Raw genomic sequence first — 17,585 nt, forward strand, 5'->3', positions numbered from 1 at the left:
ACGGGGCGCTGAGAGTCGGAAGGACGAGGCAGGAGGGACAGAGGCTGGGCCGCAGCCGGGGCAGGGCCCGTGGCTGGCCAGTGGCTTTTTGGCGGCTTCTGTTTTGTTCTGTCTTTGATAGTAGCTGCTGGTTGGGCAGGTCCGTGATTCCGTTGCTATGCTGGTGTCTTCTCGGCTTTGTGCGTCCCCCCCCCCCCGCCGTCCCTTATGACAGCTCACCAGGCCCACCCCAGTCCACAGGTGATGACGCAGAGCCTCAGAGAGCTTCAGACAGCGCGCAAAGGCCGCACAACGGAGGCGGGGTTCAGACTCCCCCAGCTGGAATGGAGAGTCTGTGTGGGGAAGGGGCTGTGAATGGGGCCAGGGAGGGGCTGTGCAGAGCAGAGGTGGGGGTGGGGGGAGTTGGGTTCTGAGAGGTGAAGCTTGTTGGGGGGCCCCTAAATGATGGAGTATTTGGCACAGGTGACTGTGGAGGTACCAGGTGGAGAAAGGCCAAGACTTGAAAGTTGTTTCCGAGGGGGTCAAACCCCACAGTGAGGGTCTGCGATGTGACATCCAGCCAGAGGGAGACTTCCATTCCTGGCCCGGGCCCCCCAGAGGAGATGGCAGGCCCTGCTGAGCCACCCCACGCTCTGGGGACAGTGTGCGGTAATTCCGGGAAGTCTAATCTTTTGGCTTCCCTGGGCCACACGGAAAATATGCTAACTAATACTAATGATAGCTGCTAAGCTAAAAAAAAAAAAAAAATCACAAAAAAATCTCATCATGTTTGAAGACAGTTTACGAATTTGTGTTGGGCCGCATTTAAAGCCGTCCTGGGCGCATGCGGCCTGCGGGTTGGGACAGGCTTTCTGTGATCATGGGAAGGGCTGGGTTCCCTGCCCAGGTCACAGAGCACCTCCTCAGGTCCCCAGACCTCCGGGAGGCAGGAGAGTGGGAAGCTGAGGAGTGGACGGAGGTCCCCGTGCTTGCCCAAGAGGGCGTGCTGGGGACAGACTTTGCCCTGTCCCTGCCTGACGTCCACCCGGCAGGCCACTGAGCCGCCTTGGAGAAGGCCCGGCCTCCAGACCAGAGCTTCCTCCCAAGCAGTGCCGCTCCATGCCCGCTCCCTGCTGGGCTGTCTCCACCCTAGGCCCTGCGCTTTGGTCCAGGGTTGTGGCCCCAGAGAGGTTCCAGGCAGGACCCGAGGGATGGATGAGGTGACTCTGGGTCCCTGGCTGGTGTGGGCAGGCAAGTGCCGATACTGAACCTCAGAAAGGACGTGGCGGTGTTTCAGGTGGGTCTTTGGTGGAAAACTTTTTTTTTTTTTTTTTTGAGACGGCGGAGTCTTACTCTGTCGCCAGGCTGGAGTGCAGTGGTGCGATCTCGGCTCACTGCAACCTCCGCCTCCCGGGTTCAAGCAATTCTCTTGCCTCAGCCTCCCAAGTAGCTGGAACTACAGGAGCATGCCAACACGCCCGGCTAATTTTTGTATTTTTAGTAGAGAAGGGGTTTCACCATGTTGGCCAGGCTGGTCTCCAACTCCTGACCTCGTGATCTACCCACCTAGGCCTCCCAAAGTGCTGGGATCAAAGGCGTGAGCCGCTGCACTTGGCCGGAAAACATTTTTTAAGAAGAGCTTTTGATGATGGAAACGTTGAAATCTCCATGAAAGGAGGGGTGGGGTCGTGCGCCCTTGAGTGCCCACAGCACAGACCCAGTGGTCCTGCACGGCAAGCAGCCTGGGTCCAGAGCAGGAGTGCTCGGCTCCGTTGTGGCTCGTGCCTCCAGCATCGCCATAGCAGGCCCGATCTCTCTACATCAAATCGAATTCTCCGTTGAATGCTTTTTACAGTTTTAAATGAGGGAGATGCTGCTGGGACAGTCATGGGTGTTAAGATAGCACTCGGTATTACAATTCCCCCGGTAGGCATGATATTTTAGTGTATTTATTTTTTCTGAAAGACAAAAAAAAAAAGATGTTCTGGGGTGCTTTCTGTGGCTTCAGCCTGTTGGAAGACTTTGTGTGGCTCTGCAGGTCTGATATTCCACCCTCTGTTAATTCGGTGGCTGAAGAGCCGGGGACCCGGGCTGGGCTGCTGTCTGCCGGCCGTGGGGCTGGCGCACCTTCCACCCTGTGCGAGCGCAGCTTCGCCGCCTGCGCCCCTCAAGGAGCGTGGGCTTGGTTTGCGGTCTTGTGTGCAGAGGAATCGATGGAACTTGGGGCTTTGAAAAGCGCCTGCTGACAGCGTGGGGCTCTACCATGTGCTGGTCATGTGACCATTGCCCCTGTGAACCTCGGTTTCCTCCTCTGTAAAATGGGCATAGCAACGCTACCTTCCTTGTTCTGCTGTGGTGAGGTGCGCAGGGCATAGGAAACTGAATAAACTTCTTCAGCGGGTGCAAGTGAGGTCTGGGGGGAGAACAGGTGACCTAGGAGATTTCCAAGTTTGATTCCTGGTCTCTTGGGAGCCCCCAGTGTGCCTGGGGAAGCCCCGTGGGAGGAGTTGGCAGGGCCAAGGAGAGGGATCGGAGGGAAGGACTCCCCTGTCTGGAAGAGAAGGGCTTTAGGATGGCTCTGGCCTCGCCAGCCGCACCGAGCGGGATCCCGGGCGGGGGAAGCATGCCGTTCCACCGGGAAGAGGGCAGAGGCCGTTCAGGATCCTCGGGTGTTGGGCTGGGAAGCAGGAGCAGCGCCTGCTGGCCTCCTGCCCCACCATCTGGAGGGCCAGGCAGGTCAGCACTGCTGCTCCCTCAGTCTCCCTCCATGGGAGCCCACGGTCCAGCCTTGCCAGCAGCCACTGCTCTCCCGGCAAAGGCCGTGGGCTGTGGCACATCGCCTGGGCGGGGCCAGGGACTCCACCCAGCACCCTGGGGGTGGGGCAGGCCTGACCCACATCCCTGCCCCCACGCTCCGCTCCTTTGGCCCTCAGATTCCAGCCTGGCCCAGCAGTTTCCCAGTCATTCTCCTGGCTACGCAGGAAGCCAGCTGGGATGATGCCAGCGCCCCGCCACCGCCCTCTGACTTACGTCCATACTTGCTGCCTTCTTGGCTGGCCAACCCCTCCTGCTGCCCCACGGGCACTCAGAGCCTCTGCTCCCAGCTCTCCTGGGGAGGCCCAGCAGGCTGTCGAGCCGCGACCAGGCTGGGGGGGGTCCTGCCGTGTTCCCAAGCAGACCCCGTGTGGGCCGGGCGAGGCCCTGCTTCCTAGATCCAGCTGGAGAGAAAAACAAAAGCGGATTTTAAAAGGGGGGGAACCCCACCAAAGAGCTGTATGTCATGTCCTCATTTTTCCTGGAAGCCGCCTCCAGCAGGACAAACAAATATATTTTCAAAGGCGCTAAAGCCAGTGACTCACTCCAAGGAACGCCCTCTCTTACCCCCGGGTCCCCACCCCTCCCGCCCGCTGGAGCAGCCCTCCCCACACCCCCCTGGGCTTAATTGCTCCGAGTGGGGCGGTGCCCGCCAGGCCGGGCCAGTGGAGATGGCAGGCGCCTGGGAGCTGATCGGCCGCCCGGCAGGGAAGCCCCCCGCAGCCGGGTCTCATGCCCGCCCGTGTCTCCCCACAGGTTCATGCAGCATCCCAAGAACTTTGGCCTGATCGCGTCGTTCCTGGAGAGGAAGGTGAGTCGCCGCCTGCCCTACGCTCCTTCGGTCTCCACCTCCGTGGACAGCTGCGTGGACTTGGGGTGGAGGCCCTCCCTCCCTCCCTGCCCGCGAGGCCCTGGCCCGCTCGGCCCCTGGCTCTGGCTGCCATGCTTCCCTCCTCCCTCCCTCCCTCCCTCCCTTCCTTTCTTCTGGGAGATCAGTGCAGGCCCCGCCCTGGCCTCCTGGGCCCTTGGGGGAGGAGCCTCAGGTTGCTGAGTGCCTGGGAACCCCGGAACCCCCAGGAGAGCTGCGTGGCCAGGCTTCCCGGAGCCCCCGGTGCCCACCTGGCAGGCCCTCCTGCCAGCTCCTTAAAGGCTGCGTGGAGCGTCCCCACAAACCGGGGGTGGGTTCTGGAAGCACTGCCTCGCCTGGCGTCCCGGTGACGTCTTCAGAGGCAGGAGGGGCTCGCTTCACAGGGACTGGAGAGAACAGCTTTTCTAGGTCCCTCTGAGGGACACTGACTGCTTTCTGACACCCCTAATGCCAAGCCAGACGTGTGGCCTACAAGTCCCCATCTTCTTTGGACAAGGCTTTATGTGGAAGTGAGGCCTAAAGCCCACGTGGTGCCAAACCCAAGCCCGGAGCTGCTCCAGTTGGCCGGTAGACAGTGTCCCTGGAGAATGAGAAGACCGTCCTTCTGCACCCGCGAGGCTGGTGGCACTGGGCCTGGAGAGGCTGCAGGTGGGGAGCAGGTGGCTGGAGGAGGCTGCGTGTTGGACGTGGTCCCCGGGCCTTCCCCCAGCGTCCTGGGGTCAGAGGAGAAAGGCCACCTGCGACAGCTGCGTGGAAGGCCGCCTGTGTCTTCAGCAGCATTCCCCTGAATCGTGTTTTGAGAGAAGGAGCTGCCTGCCCCGGCCCGGTGGCCACCCTGCGTGGGCTTCCTGGTTGTAGGAGGGAGGCCGGGAGGGTGAGGCAGTCCTTTGCAAGGACGGCTGATCCCAGCGCCTGCCCGTCGTGAGCTGATAACCGTAGAAGGAGAGGGACGGAGCAGTGTGGGGAAAAATCTCTCCATGCCTGAAAAACCAGTGTGGAGAAACAAGCCCTATAAATAGCCCGTCTCCTGAGTAAGTGACGACGTCTCCCTAGAGGAGTGGACGGCACAGTGGACTCTAGGTTAGGGCTCCCCGACATGGAAGCAGGGCGTTTCAGAAATTGGCCAGTGAGCAGTCCTCTTTCAGGACAAGGGGCTCAGGCGGCTTTGTGCCGGGGGTAGACTTCATGGTGTCCTTTGGCTGAGAGGCAACCGAGGACGAGGCTTCAGTGGAGCTTCCAGAAGGGTCTGGAGCAGGAGCTGCCAACGGAGAGGCCGGTGGGGCCAGGTGGGCCCTGACAGTGAGTGAGGCTGACGTCTGGCCAGGAGCCAGGTGGACCAGCCAGTCTGTGCCTGTCTGTAAGGGCAGCTGCGATCCAGAGCCGGGCTGTCGTTCCTGAGCGCAGGAAGGAGCGCTCCTGAATTGTTAAAGGAGCAGCCGGGCACCCACACCCCCTGAATTGCAAATATTGGCATCTGCTGACCAAATGTCTTTCTCGATTGCTGTGTGGGTCCTGTCTGTGGGCAGGGTGTAGCCCGGGGCCGCCTGGGAGCACCTCTGGCGGTGGTGCCTGCCAGGAGGCCGCCAGCTGGGGGCTTTTGTTGAGGGCAGTGAGGTTGGAGGCCCAGCCCAGAGGCCTCACAGAGTGCCCCTCGGAGGTGGGGTCCTGGCTTGGCACTGGCCAGAGTGTTGCAGAAACATTTGACATTGTCGGGGGAATGGCTGTGGGCAGTGGCGAGCTGGGCTCCAGGCCCGCAGGTGGGGACGTTGTGGCATCACGTTCTAAGGCTGGCGCCATTTGGCCGGCGTTCCTGGAGGGCTGGCTGCTCCGGCTTTCAGACCCAGTCTACACAGAAAAGACCGAGGCAGAGAAGGAAGCCCAGGAAGAGGCCTGTGGGACATGGGGTGGTGCCGACATGCAAGGCTTGGAAGAGGCTGTGCAGGAAGAGGAGGCTGATGCCAGGGAAAGGAGAACCCGGACTCGTGTTTGGGCGAGGCCTTGAGTGTGCCCAGCTGTGGGCTGGAGTCCTTACTTCCCATAAGGGCTGGGGGTGATGCACGTGACGTCAGCGCTGTCATTAACTATGGCAACGGCAGCGATCGTGATAGCAGGCAGGACTTCCATCATGTTTACTCCGGGCCGGGCTTCGTCCCAAGCACTTTACCTACGTGTTAACTGATCTGATCTTTGTGATAACGCTGTGAAGTATGTACAATTAGCATTCCCATTTTACAGATGAGAAAACTGAGACACAGAGGTTAGGTCATCTGCCCGAGGTCACCTAGCCAGTACGTGGAGGAGTCGGAATCTGAGCCCAGCCTCCTGGCTCCCGCTCTGAATGCCCGAGCCATACCCTGCTCAGCGTCCCTTTCTCTGTTCCACAGACGGTGGCTGAGTGCGTCCTCTATTACTACCTGACCAAGAAGAATGAGAACTATAAGAGCCTGGTGAGGCGGAGCTATCGGCGCCGTGGCAAGAGCCAGGTAAGAGATGAGGCGGGGGACAGGGGTTGTCCTTGGAGTCCGGCTCCCTGCAGGCTCAGTGGCCACGTGCTCGGTGCCCAGCGCCCCGTGTGGCTGGCGGTAACCGTCTCCACGCGTTGTCCTTGGAGTTGTTGGCTGCGGCAGTGTGATTGCGGGCTCCCCTCCACGGTGGCAGCAGGTCTGGGGAGACCCCCTCTGGGGGGCTAACCCTGCCAGGCTATCTCAAGCCTCCCCTAGAGGACAGAAGGAGAGCTGGGGAGAAACAGCCACAGGCCTTCTCAGCCTGCAAAAGCCCGGACTCCTGGCTGGGTGACCTGTGATCTCCGTGCGTAAAAGGACCGCATTCCAAAAGTAAGGGCTTCCCAGGATGACTTGGGGTAGTTCACAAACTTCATGTGTTTAAAATGTGAATGGTTGTGCATGTTTATCTTAATGCATACTTGAAAGAAAAAATAGCCAGTACTTCAGCTCGCCGTGTTTTCCGACGCTGTTGCTTGGAATGAGACTGAAAGGTTATTTACACTAGAGCAGGGGCTGGCCAACTGGGACTCTGGGGCCAATCCGGCCCACCATCTGTTCTTGTGAATAAAGTTTTATTGGAACACAGCCATGCCCGTTTGTTTACATATTACCATGGCAGCATCCCTGCTGCTCTGGTGGAGTTGCTGAGTCATGACGGAAAGTGTATGGCCTACAGGATCTCAAATGTTTACTATCTGTCTCTTTGTAGAAAAAGTCTGCTGACCTCCGAGTTAGAGGAAAAAGGAGTTGGCTTGAGAAAATATTCAGGAAATGATGGTAGAGATGAGAGGTTCAGTGGCACACCTTTGAAAGGGGGATCCTGGGCACTCGGTGTTTGGGAGAATTTGTTTTGTGTCTGGGCTCTCGAGGCATCAGCTCAGAGCAGATGCTGGAAGCATGCACAGAGGAGGCGGGCGGAGGCGGTGGGCACTCTGGTGGCTGCTGGATTGGAGTCGATCGAAGCATTTCCTTCCCGGGGGCCCGGCGAGTGACGAAGGGCAAGAATAGCATGAGCTGGGATAAGGGGACCTCAAGGTTTTCCTAGGTGGGTACTCTCTACGTTGGCATCCCCTAGCCCCTCCCCAGAGCTGCCTGCCTTCCCTCTCCCAGGCTCTCAGAGGTTGAGACCCACAGGGCAGAGAGCAGCCATCACGGATTTGGGGGTGGGGGGTTCCCAGTGTCTGCTGTGAATCAGCCACTTCCCGACAGCCTAAGAAACTCCCCAAGCCACCCTGAGCCGCATTCCCAACATCCGGCCACGGTGCGGGGTGAGCTTGGTCTTCACATGCAGGGATTGCGGAAGGGTGGCCGAGTTTGGCTTGCAGAGAGGGTTTTCCTGTCTAGTTTTCTGTAGCCAGAGTTGGCCAGTCTGCTCGCTCTTCTAACAGATATGTCAAACCAAGAGTGAGTGGCACAGAGTGTGTATTCCAAAGATGTAGCTGTGGGGTGTGTGTGTGTGTGTGTGTGTGTGTGTGTGTGTGTGTGTGTTTGAGATGGAGTCTTGGTCTGTCACCCAAGCTGGAGTACAGTGGCATGACCCTGGCTCACCGCAACCTCTGCCTCCTGGGTTCAAGCGATTCTCCTGCCTCAGCCTCCCAAGTAGCTGGGACTACAGGCGTGCGCCACTGCGTCCTGCTAATTTTTTGTATTTTTAGTAGAGATGGGGTTTCACTATGTTGCCGAGGCTAGTCTCTGACTCCTGACCTCAGGTGATCCACCTGCCTCGGCCTCCCAAAGTGCCAGGATTACTGGTGTGAGCCACCGAGTGCTATGGTGTTTTTGAAATTGAAGTGCATTCAGGAACTATCGGGACCGAGAGGGAAAAACTCAAGTAAGTGGCAGGCAGGGAGCATAGAGACGTGAGGATGAGAGGCAGCAGGGAGCGGTGGGGATTGTGGCAAAGGGAGGGTGGCTAAAGGCCCCGAGCTGTATTTGGAAAACATCCTCAGGCGTCTGCTGGCTCATTCTCTCACTGGGCTTCCAGGTCCCCTCCCGTGACCTGTGTGGGGGCATTGAGGCTGGGCTTGTGGTGGAAGCCCTTCCTGGTAGCTGGGCTGGGGGCTTTGAAGAGCAGAGGCCCATCGCCTCCCCCTGTGTGAGAGCCACATCTGCACGGAGGGAGGTGGGGAGACCAGGGTGGTTTAGGGAGATGGGGGTGTTGACGCCCTGCATGTCCTGTTGTGGTGGCCTGGCTTGTGCCCTGGCAGAGTGCGTGTCCAGTGGAGTGAGTGTCGGGCTTGCGGACTCATCCGTCCATTGGACACTTACTGTGTGCAGGCATAGGGAGCTCCATGCTGGTTGTAAACAGGTGGCTTCAAGTCAGTGCTGCACGTCTCCCTGGGAGGCGGTGTTGAGGGGGCCATCCTTGAAGACTCCACAGAATAAAGGGCCCCAAAGAGGAGGTTGAGGAGCAGCCCCACAGTCGGACCAGGATGGGGCCCTCAGGTGCAAAGGCAGAGAGCATGGGAGACAGCGTGTGTCTTCAGGAACAGCAGGGAGCCCGAGTCTTTGGAATTGAGAGGGTCCTGGTACCTCCCAGGGCCTTAAATGAATGCAGAAATGGAGAAAATTATGTGACCCTCTTTCTTTTGCTCACTTTTGATGGGTAAATAGAGATTGTTTTTACCCTGTGAAAACAGAAGTGCCAACTCGATAAATAACAGCGCACACTTGACTTCACTGTCTATGGGAGGCAATAGGGAGTGGTGAGGCCTGTGGCTAACTATAGCGCTCAGGCGCCTTCTCAGCTCCAGCCGACGCTTGGCCAGTGGCCCTGAATTTCTAGGTGTTCTGATCTTTGTTGGGAAGCTGGACATCTATAGTTTTGTACTGAAATTGCCAGATTTTAAATCTCAGATCACATTGCAAAAAAACGGAAAGAAAAACAGCTAAACGCTGTGTGAGCCACACAGCTCATCCTGGCTGTTGACATGACCCCCCGCCGCTGGAAGAAGACCTCTGGGTTAGACTGTGGAGGAGGAGATTCTATCCTTGGGCCGGGCTGGGGCACCGGGGAAGCCCTAGAACGTTCCACAGCAGGGAGGACGTGTGCCCCTCTGTGCACCGTAGGTGTCCTTGCTTAGCCGTGGTGTCTGCAGTGCCTGGGAGTTGGTGGGGCTTCGCTGGTGAGTTTTATGCTCTGCTGGAAGTGCTGTTCCAGGCAGGGGCTCCCGGGATGGGGACATGGGACCTGCCTGCTCTGCCTCTCTCAGAAGGATGGCAGAAAGCAAGCGGGGCCGGGGGTCCCTGTGTGTCTAGTTAGGGGACAGTGCCTGTCTCCGGGGCTCGTCCCTTCCTTGGATCAGCCTTGGCTGCTAAGGAGGTGGTGGCATGGCCTGGGCCCTGCCAGGGAGGGAGCTCTACACTTGTATCCTGGAACAGCTTCTGTGCCAGGCAGATCCACTGCCCTGCCACCCCCACAGGCCTGGTTCACAACCGTGGGGTAAACAAGGGTGCCCAGGTGCTAACTCTGAGACTCCTCTCCGCCCCAGGCAGCGCGAGCAGAAGCAGCGGCAGCCTCGGGCTCAGCCTGTCCTGTGAGGTGGAGGCGCAGTGACTGCCACCAGCCGAGCGCCTCTGGCTGGCTGGGTCTGTGGAGCCATTGACACGGCTCATCAGTCCACCCGGACAAGGGCGTGCCAGGCCTGGGGTGGACCCGACACGGCTGCGGCGACAGACGGGAGGTGTGTGCGGCGGGGGCTCTGGGTGGGCCAGTGTTGTGAGCACAGAACCTGCAGCTCCTTAACTGGGCGGGCAGGTGAGCCGAGACCACCCCCACCACCCACTGCCTCCGCGTGGCCGGCAGCTGCAGGTGGGACAGACGTCTGGGACTCTGGGTCACTGACTGGGCTGGGGAGCCCCTGCCCTGTGCTCCAGGCACCACGGGCTCCCAGGACACCTTCGTGGTCCCGTCCTTCTTTCTGAGGTACTCTGGCAGCTCAGGCCTTGTGATCATGCGGGAGTCCCGGGCCGTGGCGTACACGGGCCCTGCACTGCCCCACTCCCCTCACAGCTGCCCTGGGACACTTGTCCACGCGTCTCTCTCCCTTGGAGGTTCCTGGGTGAGCAGACACAGTCCTTTCCCTCCACCGTGACACCGGCCCCTCCCCAGGCACCACGGGAAGATGGAAAACCTGGGTCTGCCCAGCAGATGAGCCCTGCAGCCTCAGGGGTAGGGTGCCCGCGGCGGGGGATGCTGCCTGCCTCTTCCCCGACGTGTTCTTGGGGGAGGGAGCTTGCGCTCCCCTCTCCGTGGCGTTTCTCTGGAGGGGAGCAGGTCGGGCTCTCCCTGCCTTCCCAGGCCCTCTAGCTTTCAAAGGAGACTTAGGTTGTCTCAGCCAGTATTCGTTGGCCCACTTGGTGGCTGAGTAGGGGACCTGGGAGTCCCATGAGACGTAGGAGCCTTGTCAGAATTCCAGGGCGGCAGCCCTGCCGTGTGGGGGGATGGGTGCTGCCAGCCCCCGTGGCGGTGATGACGATGATGGTAGCAGTGGTGCCGGCCAGCGTCACACAGCACTGTCCCTACTGCGATGATCCTGACCCCGCCGGCATTGGGGAGAGGCGTGCGATCATCCCGCTGGCCAGATGAGGAGACAGAGGTGCCAGGAAGTGAGGGAGTCTCCAAGGCACCTGCTGAGTGGCAGACTGAGGGTTCTAGTCTGGCACGCGCCCCCTGGGAGCTGGGGGGGGGCCCCGAGGCCCCCACGGTCCCCGCGCAGCACACTGGCCGTGAAGCCAGCCTTCTGGAAGCTGGCCCTGACCCTCCAGGCAGGACCACGGCTCTCCTGTGGGCTCTGCGGGGCCCTGTGAGAGCAGGTGGCAGAGGGGCTCATGGCGAGGCTCCATTTCAGTGGGGGGTTGGATGCCGGGTCGGGGGGAGCCAGGTGAGCCAGGCTCGGTCTGTGCTGTGGAGACACCCTCTGAAATGAGTCCTGAGGTGGGACATGCCCAGCTGAGCCTGCACCGGGCCCAGCACCCCGCGCCGCTGCCTGTGTCTCCTCTACCATGTGTCCCCAGCTCCTGGGGGCGGCAGCTGGTCAGTGGCTCTTTGTCTCAGCACCTCTGCCACTACCATATATGTCATTGGGGAGTTACTGAGGGGTCTTCCTTGTCGTCTCTCCTCTCCATCTGTCTCTCCCTCTGCCTGTCTTGTGCCCTCAGCAGCCCCGCTCCCGGTGCGCACACCCCCTCTCTCCTGGGTGGCTGCAGAGGCCGCTGTGGGTGGCTGCAGAGAGGCTGTGGTGCTTGTGGTCCTGGCACGGCTCCCGTGGCTCCAGGCCACGTCTCTGCAGAAGACAGCCAAGAGTGGCCACTCTCGTCATCCGGACAGACGCCTCTCACAGGGGCCCTCCGCCTCGTGTCCCCAAGCTCGCCTGCCCACAGACCCCCTGAAGAGGTGTCCGTTGGATGCTCAGTATATGCATGTTCAGCCTGGGCATTCGTTCAGTGCCTACTGCATGCCAGGCTTGTCACACTCTACCTTCGGATGTGAATCCAACCTTCATGCTTCAGAAAAGTAGGGTGCAGGGATCAGCTGTGCCCGGCCCATCTCAGGACCCCAACAGACCGCCCTGATTCCACACTGCAGGGGTGGGCACAGGGCAGGACTCCCAAGGCATCAGGGAGTGTGCACGATCGCCCCTGCCAGGCCGGACAGTGCCTATGTGGCACGTGTGGATTTCCTGAGTTTGGGGGTGCGTGGCCCAGGCCCAGGGATGTGGGTGCCCGTTCCCTCGCCATCTGTCAAGGTGGGATTGAAATGCAGGCGGTGGTGGGATCCGAGGGAGGGGAAGCCTGTGGCTGCAGGTGATGAGTGACTGCGGGACACTGGACCACAGCCCCCCGGTGGGAAGGACTCCAACTGCCTTGGGCACCACTGACTCTGTCGGGCTGGTCATAACCAGCACCCTGGGACTGTGGCCTCCTGGAGTCCCCCGCCTAGGCCAAGGCCTGCTTATGAGGGGACACGTCCCAGCCCAAGTCCTCAGACGTGAGTGCGTGTCGGAGTCACCGGGAGGGCTGGGGAAACCCACACACTGGGCCATACCCCTCACCCCACAGTAGGGCTGAGGCCCAGGACTCTGCATTTCCGAGGAGCTCCCAGGTGCTGGTGGAGGACCTTGCTCCGAGAGCCTTGGTGCTGGGTAAGGGTCGGCCCCTGAGCAGGAAGCAGGGTGGCCAAAGGGGTCGTCAAGCCCAAGGTGGTCTCCCCCACGGCCTGGATCACCCATCGGGGTGCCCTTGAGCTGGAATGGTTGTTCCCAGGTGTTTGAGGTGGGCAGCGGCCTCCCCGGCCAGTACCCACCTTGGATGACGCAGCTCGGAGCTGCATTTTTGTTAGCGGGCCTGACAGCCGAGGGCAGCCTATGCCTCTGCACGCTGGCACAGCCACGCTTTATAGACGCCGTGGTCACCTGAAGGCTTAACCACAGCCCAGCAGCGAGACGCCAGTGCCACCGAGTCATCGTGAGGCCACCTGCCCTGTCCGAAGCGCTGGGACCAGGCCTGGCCCTGTGCCGGCCCTCCCTGCCCTGTCACCCTCGTATCACGTGTCCGAGACCAAAGCAGTTTGCGTGTCATTTCGGTGGCTGCCTTTCTAAAACTTGGGTGGTTACAAAGGGGGATGTAAACTCGATTAAACGTGCTGGCTGGGGACGTCTCTGGACTCAGACCTGTGCCGCGTGTGGCTGCCTTCGCTCTGGCCCGCCTTGGTATCCACAGCCCTTGGAGGTGAGGGATGCACCTGGTCATTCGGGGTAATGGGATTGCCTTCTTGTTTAACGGAGGTGCCATCCTCTCTCTGGAAGCTTCTGCGTATTCTGACACATGGGGATGCAGGCCCAGTGGTAGGCTTTTGGGATGTTAACCCCTCCACACCCACCCCCAGGAGACCCCACACACCTAAGCTTTGGCATGGGAGGGCTGAGCCCCTACCTCCTGGAACCTGGTCCCTGAGATGGGCTATGAGCGGGTTGCGAGGTTGGAGGCTGGGCTGAGGCCCGAACCTCCTCTCCTGGGCTCCGGCCCCATCGCCGCCACCCTGGGGTGAATCACGGACCTCAGGGCAGTGGGGGGAGCAGCTCAGACGCCGGCACCGTGGTTTATAGTTCATGATTCACTGATGGCAGGGCCGCGCTATCCTAGTGAATTGCAGAACCAGCGCCCAGGCATGCTGCCCCCCCTGCAGACCGCAGGGGCAGGTGGTGGGGTGAGGAGCTGAGGCTGGCTGGGCCAGGGGACAGAGCCCGGCCCCTGGCGGCCACCATGGCCGTCCCTCAGCGATGGGGGTTCATGTGGCCAAGGGGGTCTCTCTTCTGGCAGAGATGGGACACGGGGACGGGAACTGCCCTCCAGCCTGGGTCCAGGGAGGAGGCCCAGGGAGGCAGAGGCCCCGCCCCGGCTGCAGCCACCTTCCACGGCTTCCACCTCTGTGCCTCTGGGTCTGCTCTGCCACGTCCAGGCTCCGAATCGCCTGTGTTTTTCTGGGTCTCTCTTTCTCTCTGCCTGTGTCTGTTCTTCCCTGGTCTTCCTCCCCTGTCTCTCTGTCTCTCGATCTCTGCGTCTTCATCTCTCATCTGTTTCTCTGCATCTGCTTTCCCGTCTCTCTCTTTCCCCCTAAGTCTAAGTCTCTGAAACTCTGTCTCTAGCTCCCTCTCTCCCCTTCTCTCTCTCCCCATCTCTTCTCTTCCTCCCCCCACCCCCGCCACCAACCCTGTCCCTGGGTCTCGCCTCTCACCCTTCCTCCCCCATCTCTCTGCTTGTCCCCCCCACGTCTCCCCCTTTCTCTCTCTTTCCTCCCCCCACAGCCCCCGCCCCCATTCTCACTCTCCCCTGCCTCCTCCATCTCCCCTCCCCTAGCTCTCTGGAGGGACGGTGACCTTGTTCCTCTGGCTGTGACACTCAGCTTGCACAGGGAACGGTGTGACCGGGAGGGCTGTTCCAGGGCAGGAGCAGCCAGGCTTGGTCTCCGGGGAGGGGCAGCCCCGGTCGGTGGGTGCTGGTGTTTGGGGCCAGCTGCTGCCTCCCCTGGGTGCTGGAGTCACTGGATGGTGGGGACCGGAGGCAGGCGGGCCAGACGGCCCCAGGCTGTGTTTCAGCTCCCAGGCCCAGGGCTTGAGTCTTCTTCCACACCGCTGCCTCCCTGGGGCTGGCCAGGATGGGCCCACGGCCTGCTAGTGGGAGGTGCCAACTTTCCCGGGCCTGCCGGAGGAGGTGCCGGGTCCTCCCCACTCAGGGCCCACTGAGCGATGTCACTGGTTTCCTGGCCAGCTCTGTGCTAGGTGGGGAGTTGGGGGCTCCCCGAGTCCTGCAGGCAGGGACTGTTCTCAGGGAGGGCAGCTGGTGGGTGAGCTGGAGCCCAGGGATGGAGCAGGCCGGGCTGCAGGCTGAGAAAAGACAAGCATGGCCTTGGCATGGGTCAGCTGCAGTGCAGGGGCGGCTGCGTCCCAGGCAGAAGGAGGCGGGAAACGTGAGTGCCCGGCAGCAGGTCAGTCAGGATCGAGGGGCGCGGGGGGCACCTCCAGCTGCGCTGCCAAGTCGGGAAGCCGTTCCCAGAACAGCAGCCTTGTTGTCTGGTGGCCGGAGGTGCTCAGGGAGGGGCCCTGGCAGGCTCACAGGCCGCAGGTCGCCCTAGGGGATGGGCGGCCTTTGAGTCTATTCTGTAGGGATGTCACTCCTGGTGATTCCCTAGTGGACGAGACAAACAAGCACGGTGGCTCAGGCCTGCAGTCCCAGCACTGTGGGAGGCTGAGGCAGGTGGATCGCTTGAACCCAGGAGTTCAAGACCAGCCTATGCAATATAGTGAGACACCATCCCTACAAAAAAATGTTAAAGATCAGCCGGATGTAGGGGCATGCTCCTGTGGTCCCAGCTTCTTGGGTGGCTGAGGTGGGAGGACTGCTTTGAGCCCAGGAGGTGGAGGCTGCAGGGAGCCGTGATCATGCCACTGTGTACTCCAGCCTGGGCAACAAGCAAGACCCCCATCTCCAAAAAAAAGGGCAAGCAAGGTCCCTGGAACTGAGACCGTGCACAAGTCAGTCAGCGTGGCAGTTTGAGAGTGTTACAGGGCAGACATGTAAGCAGGCTCAGGAGGCCGCTGCTGGGCAGGAGGCAGCTTTTAGGGAGCTGCCCCAAGGCTTCTCCAAGGAAGTGTCCCTTGGGCTCCGACCTGAGTAATAAGAAAGGACTGGCCAGGCAGAGGTCGGGGCAGCAGCCCAGGCCATGGGCACAGCATGTGCAAAGGCCCTGAGGCAGAACGTACAGGGCATCTTCCAGGAGGCAGGTGGTAGGCACAGGGAGAGCTTCCCTGAAGGAGGAGGTGGGCAGGGGCCAGGGATCTCGGCCTCAGAGCACTTGGATATGGTGCCGGGGTGCAGGACAGGATGTGAATTGGGATTTACGGCGGAGCCCGGCCGGCACCGCACACATCTGTACGGACGGAGCAGCTCCCGTGTGCGTGTGTGAAGTGTTGCTCACGTTCTGTCGACACGCGTCTTTCTGCTGGAGAGTGCTGGTAAATGTTTAACAACCAGCTTTCTGCAGGGGGAGGCTGTGTTTGTAGCACGTGCTGGTTGCCATGGTGTAAATAAACCCTCCCTCCTCACCCGGCGCCATGCAGCAACGTGCTGTCACTGACTTGGAGCTGGGGAGAGATGCCCTGAGCACCAGGCTGTCTTGTGCTGTCTTCACCCTGCGCGTGCAGTTGGCGGAAGAAGCCTCCACAGCACAGACGACTTCGCAGCCAGATGATGAGGAAGCGAGGCCCCTGAGTGGAGTGTACTTGTGACCTTTCTTTTCTCTCTCTTTTTTTTTCTTTTTCTTTTTCTTTTTTTTTTTTTTTTTTTTTTTTTTGAGACAGAGTCTCGCTTCTTCGCCCAGGCTGGAATGTGCAATGGTGCGATCTCAGCTCACTGCAGCCTCCACCTCCTGGGTTCAAGCAGTTCTCCTGCCTCAGCCTCCCAAGTAGCTGGGACTACAGGCGCGTGCCAGCACACCCAGCTCATTTGTGTATTTTTAGTAGAGACGGGGCTTCACCATGTTGGCCAGGCTAGTCTCAAACTCCTGACCTCAACTGATCTGTTCACCTTGGCCTCGCAAAATGCTGGGATTACAGGTGTGAGCCACTGTGAGTGCACAGTGTGTGAGTGCACCCGGCCTGTTTTGTTTTTTAAAAAACGTTTATTATTTTTTAGAGATGGAGCCTCGCTCTGTCACCCAGGCTGGCGTGCCGTGGTGCAGCTGAAGCTCACTGCAGCCTTGCCCTCCCAGGCTCAGGCTTTCCCCCTGTTACCTTCCTGAGTAGCTGGGACTACAGGCTTGTGCCACCTAATCAGAATTACCACAACCAGCTCATTTTTAAAATTTCCTCAGATGATCCTCCTGCCTTGCCCTTCCAAAGCACTGAAACTACAAGTGTGCACCACCTTGCCAGGCCGTCATTTCTTTAATTGTAAGGTTATGTGTTTCCATGTTGCCATGAGCTGGTAGCCACTGGCTCCGGCACACCAAAAAAAGCATCTCTTCTGCATAGAGATGGCCTCCCCTGACTGCGTTTTCCCCAGCAAGGGCAGGCAGACTGAATCCGGGGGCAGGGACCAGGTTTAGGGAGGAGCGGCCAGCATCGGGGAACTCTGTTCTGCCTCGGCTCTGACCCCTGACCCCACCTGCCACAGCAGCCCTGGGCTCCTGGATTCCCATCCCTACACTGCCAGGAGGTGGAAAGTGTCATGAGGATGTGCCCTCTCAGGGGCACCTGGCATGCGGCAGATGCTCAGTGAAGTGTTTGTTGAATGAATGCATGAGATCGAGCTGCAGACTGTACTACTAGGTATTGGCAAGTTCTCCAGACCCCTTTGTGAGGAATTAGCATCTGAGAATGAAATCTCATCAGCCCCTACCTGGATCATCTCAGCACCTTCTCACTGGACCCTCTCCTCTCATTCCCGGGACCCACCACCGTCCCTCCAGAGACCTGCTATCGGACTGCCCTTTAACATGGGGCAGGTCACGTGATTCGCCACCACCCCTGCGCCTTTCGAGAAAGGTCCCGGGGGCTCCCGCCACCCCCAGGATGCCACCCGTATTTCTGAGCATGGGCGTTAGCCCTGGCCAGGCCCTCCAGCCATGTCCCAAAGTGCCACTTGGTGGGCACAGGGGGCATTTTCCCACTGCATGCCTCTGCCCACTTAGGCTCCGTTTCCTGAAATGCCGTCTCCCATCCTCCACTGCTGGAGCTTTGGAGACGGCTCAGAGGCCTCTGGCTCCACCAAAGCCCCTTCCTCGCCCTGCGGTTCGGGACGCCTGGCTGCCTCGCCTGCACCATGCCAGTGCCTTTTGAAAGTGGTCTCATCACTGGCGCCTCCATCTGGCCTGTCCTTGTCAACCTAAGTGCAAGGTCCATACAGTTGGGGGCCACATCTTT

At 60.1% G+C, this 17,585-nt stretch overlaps 1 protein-coding gene across 32 annotated transcripts in view; it reads left to right on the forward strand.

The window, feature by feature from the left end:
- The window catches only part of NCOR2 (nuclear receptor corepressor 2), a 243,319-nt gene that overhangs the window by 146,208 nt on the left and 79,526 nt on the right, over positions 1-17,585 (forward strand). For all 32 annotated transcript variants that reach the window (XM_074402040.1, XM_074402038.1, XM_074402057.1 and 29 more), the window contains 2 exons: positions 3,550-3,604; positions 6,046-6,144. In XM_074402040.1, coding sequence (XP_074258141.1) covers positions 3,550-3,604; positions 6,046-6,144 — 154 coding nt within the window. The remainder of the gene's footprint in view (positions 1-3,549; positions 3,605-6,045; positions 6,145-17,585) is intronic.

Source organism: Saimiri boliviensis, chromosome 7 (assembly GCF_048565385.1).
Source record: "Saimiri boliviensis isolate mSaiBol1 chromosome 7, mSaiBol1.pri, whole genome shotgun sequence".
NCBI lineage: Eukaryota > Metazoa > Chordata > Mammalia > Primates > Cebidae > Saimiri > Saimiri boliviensis.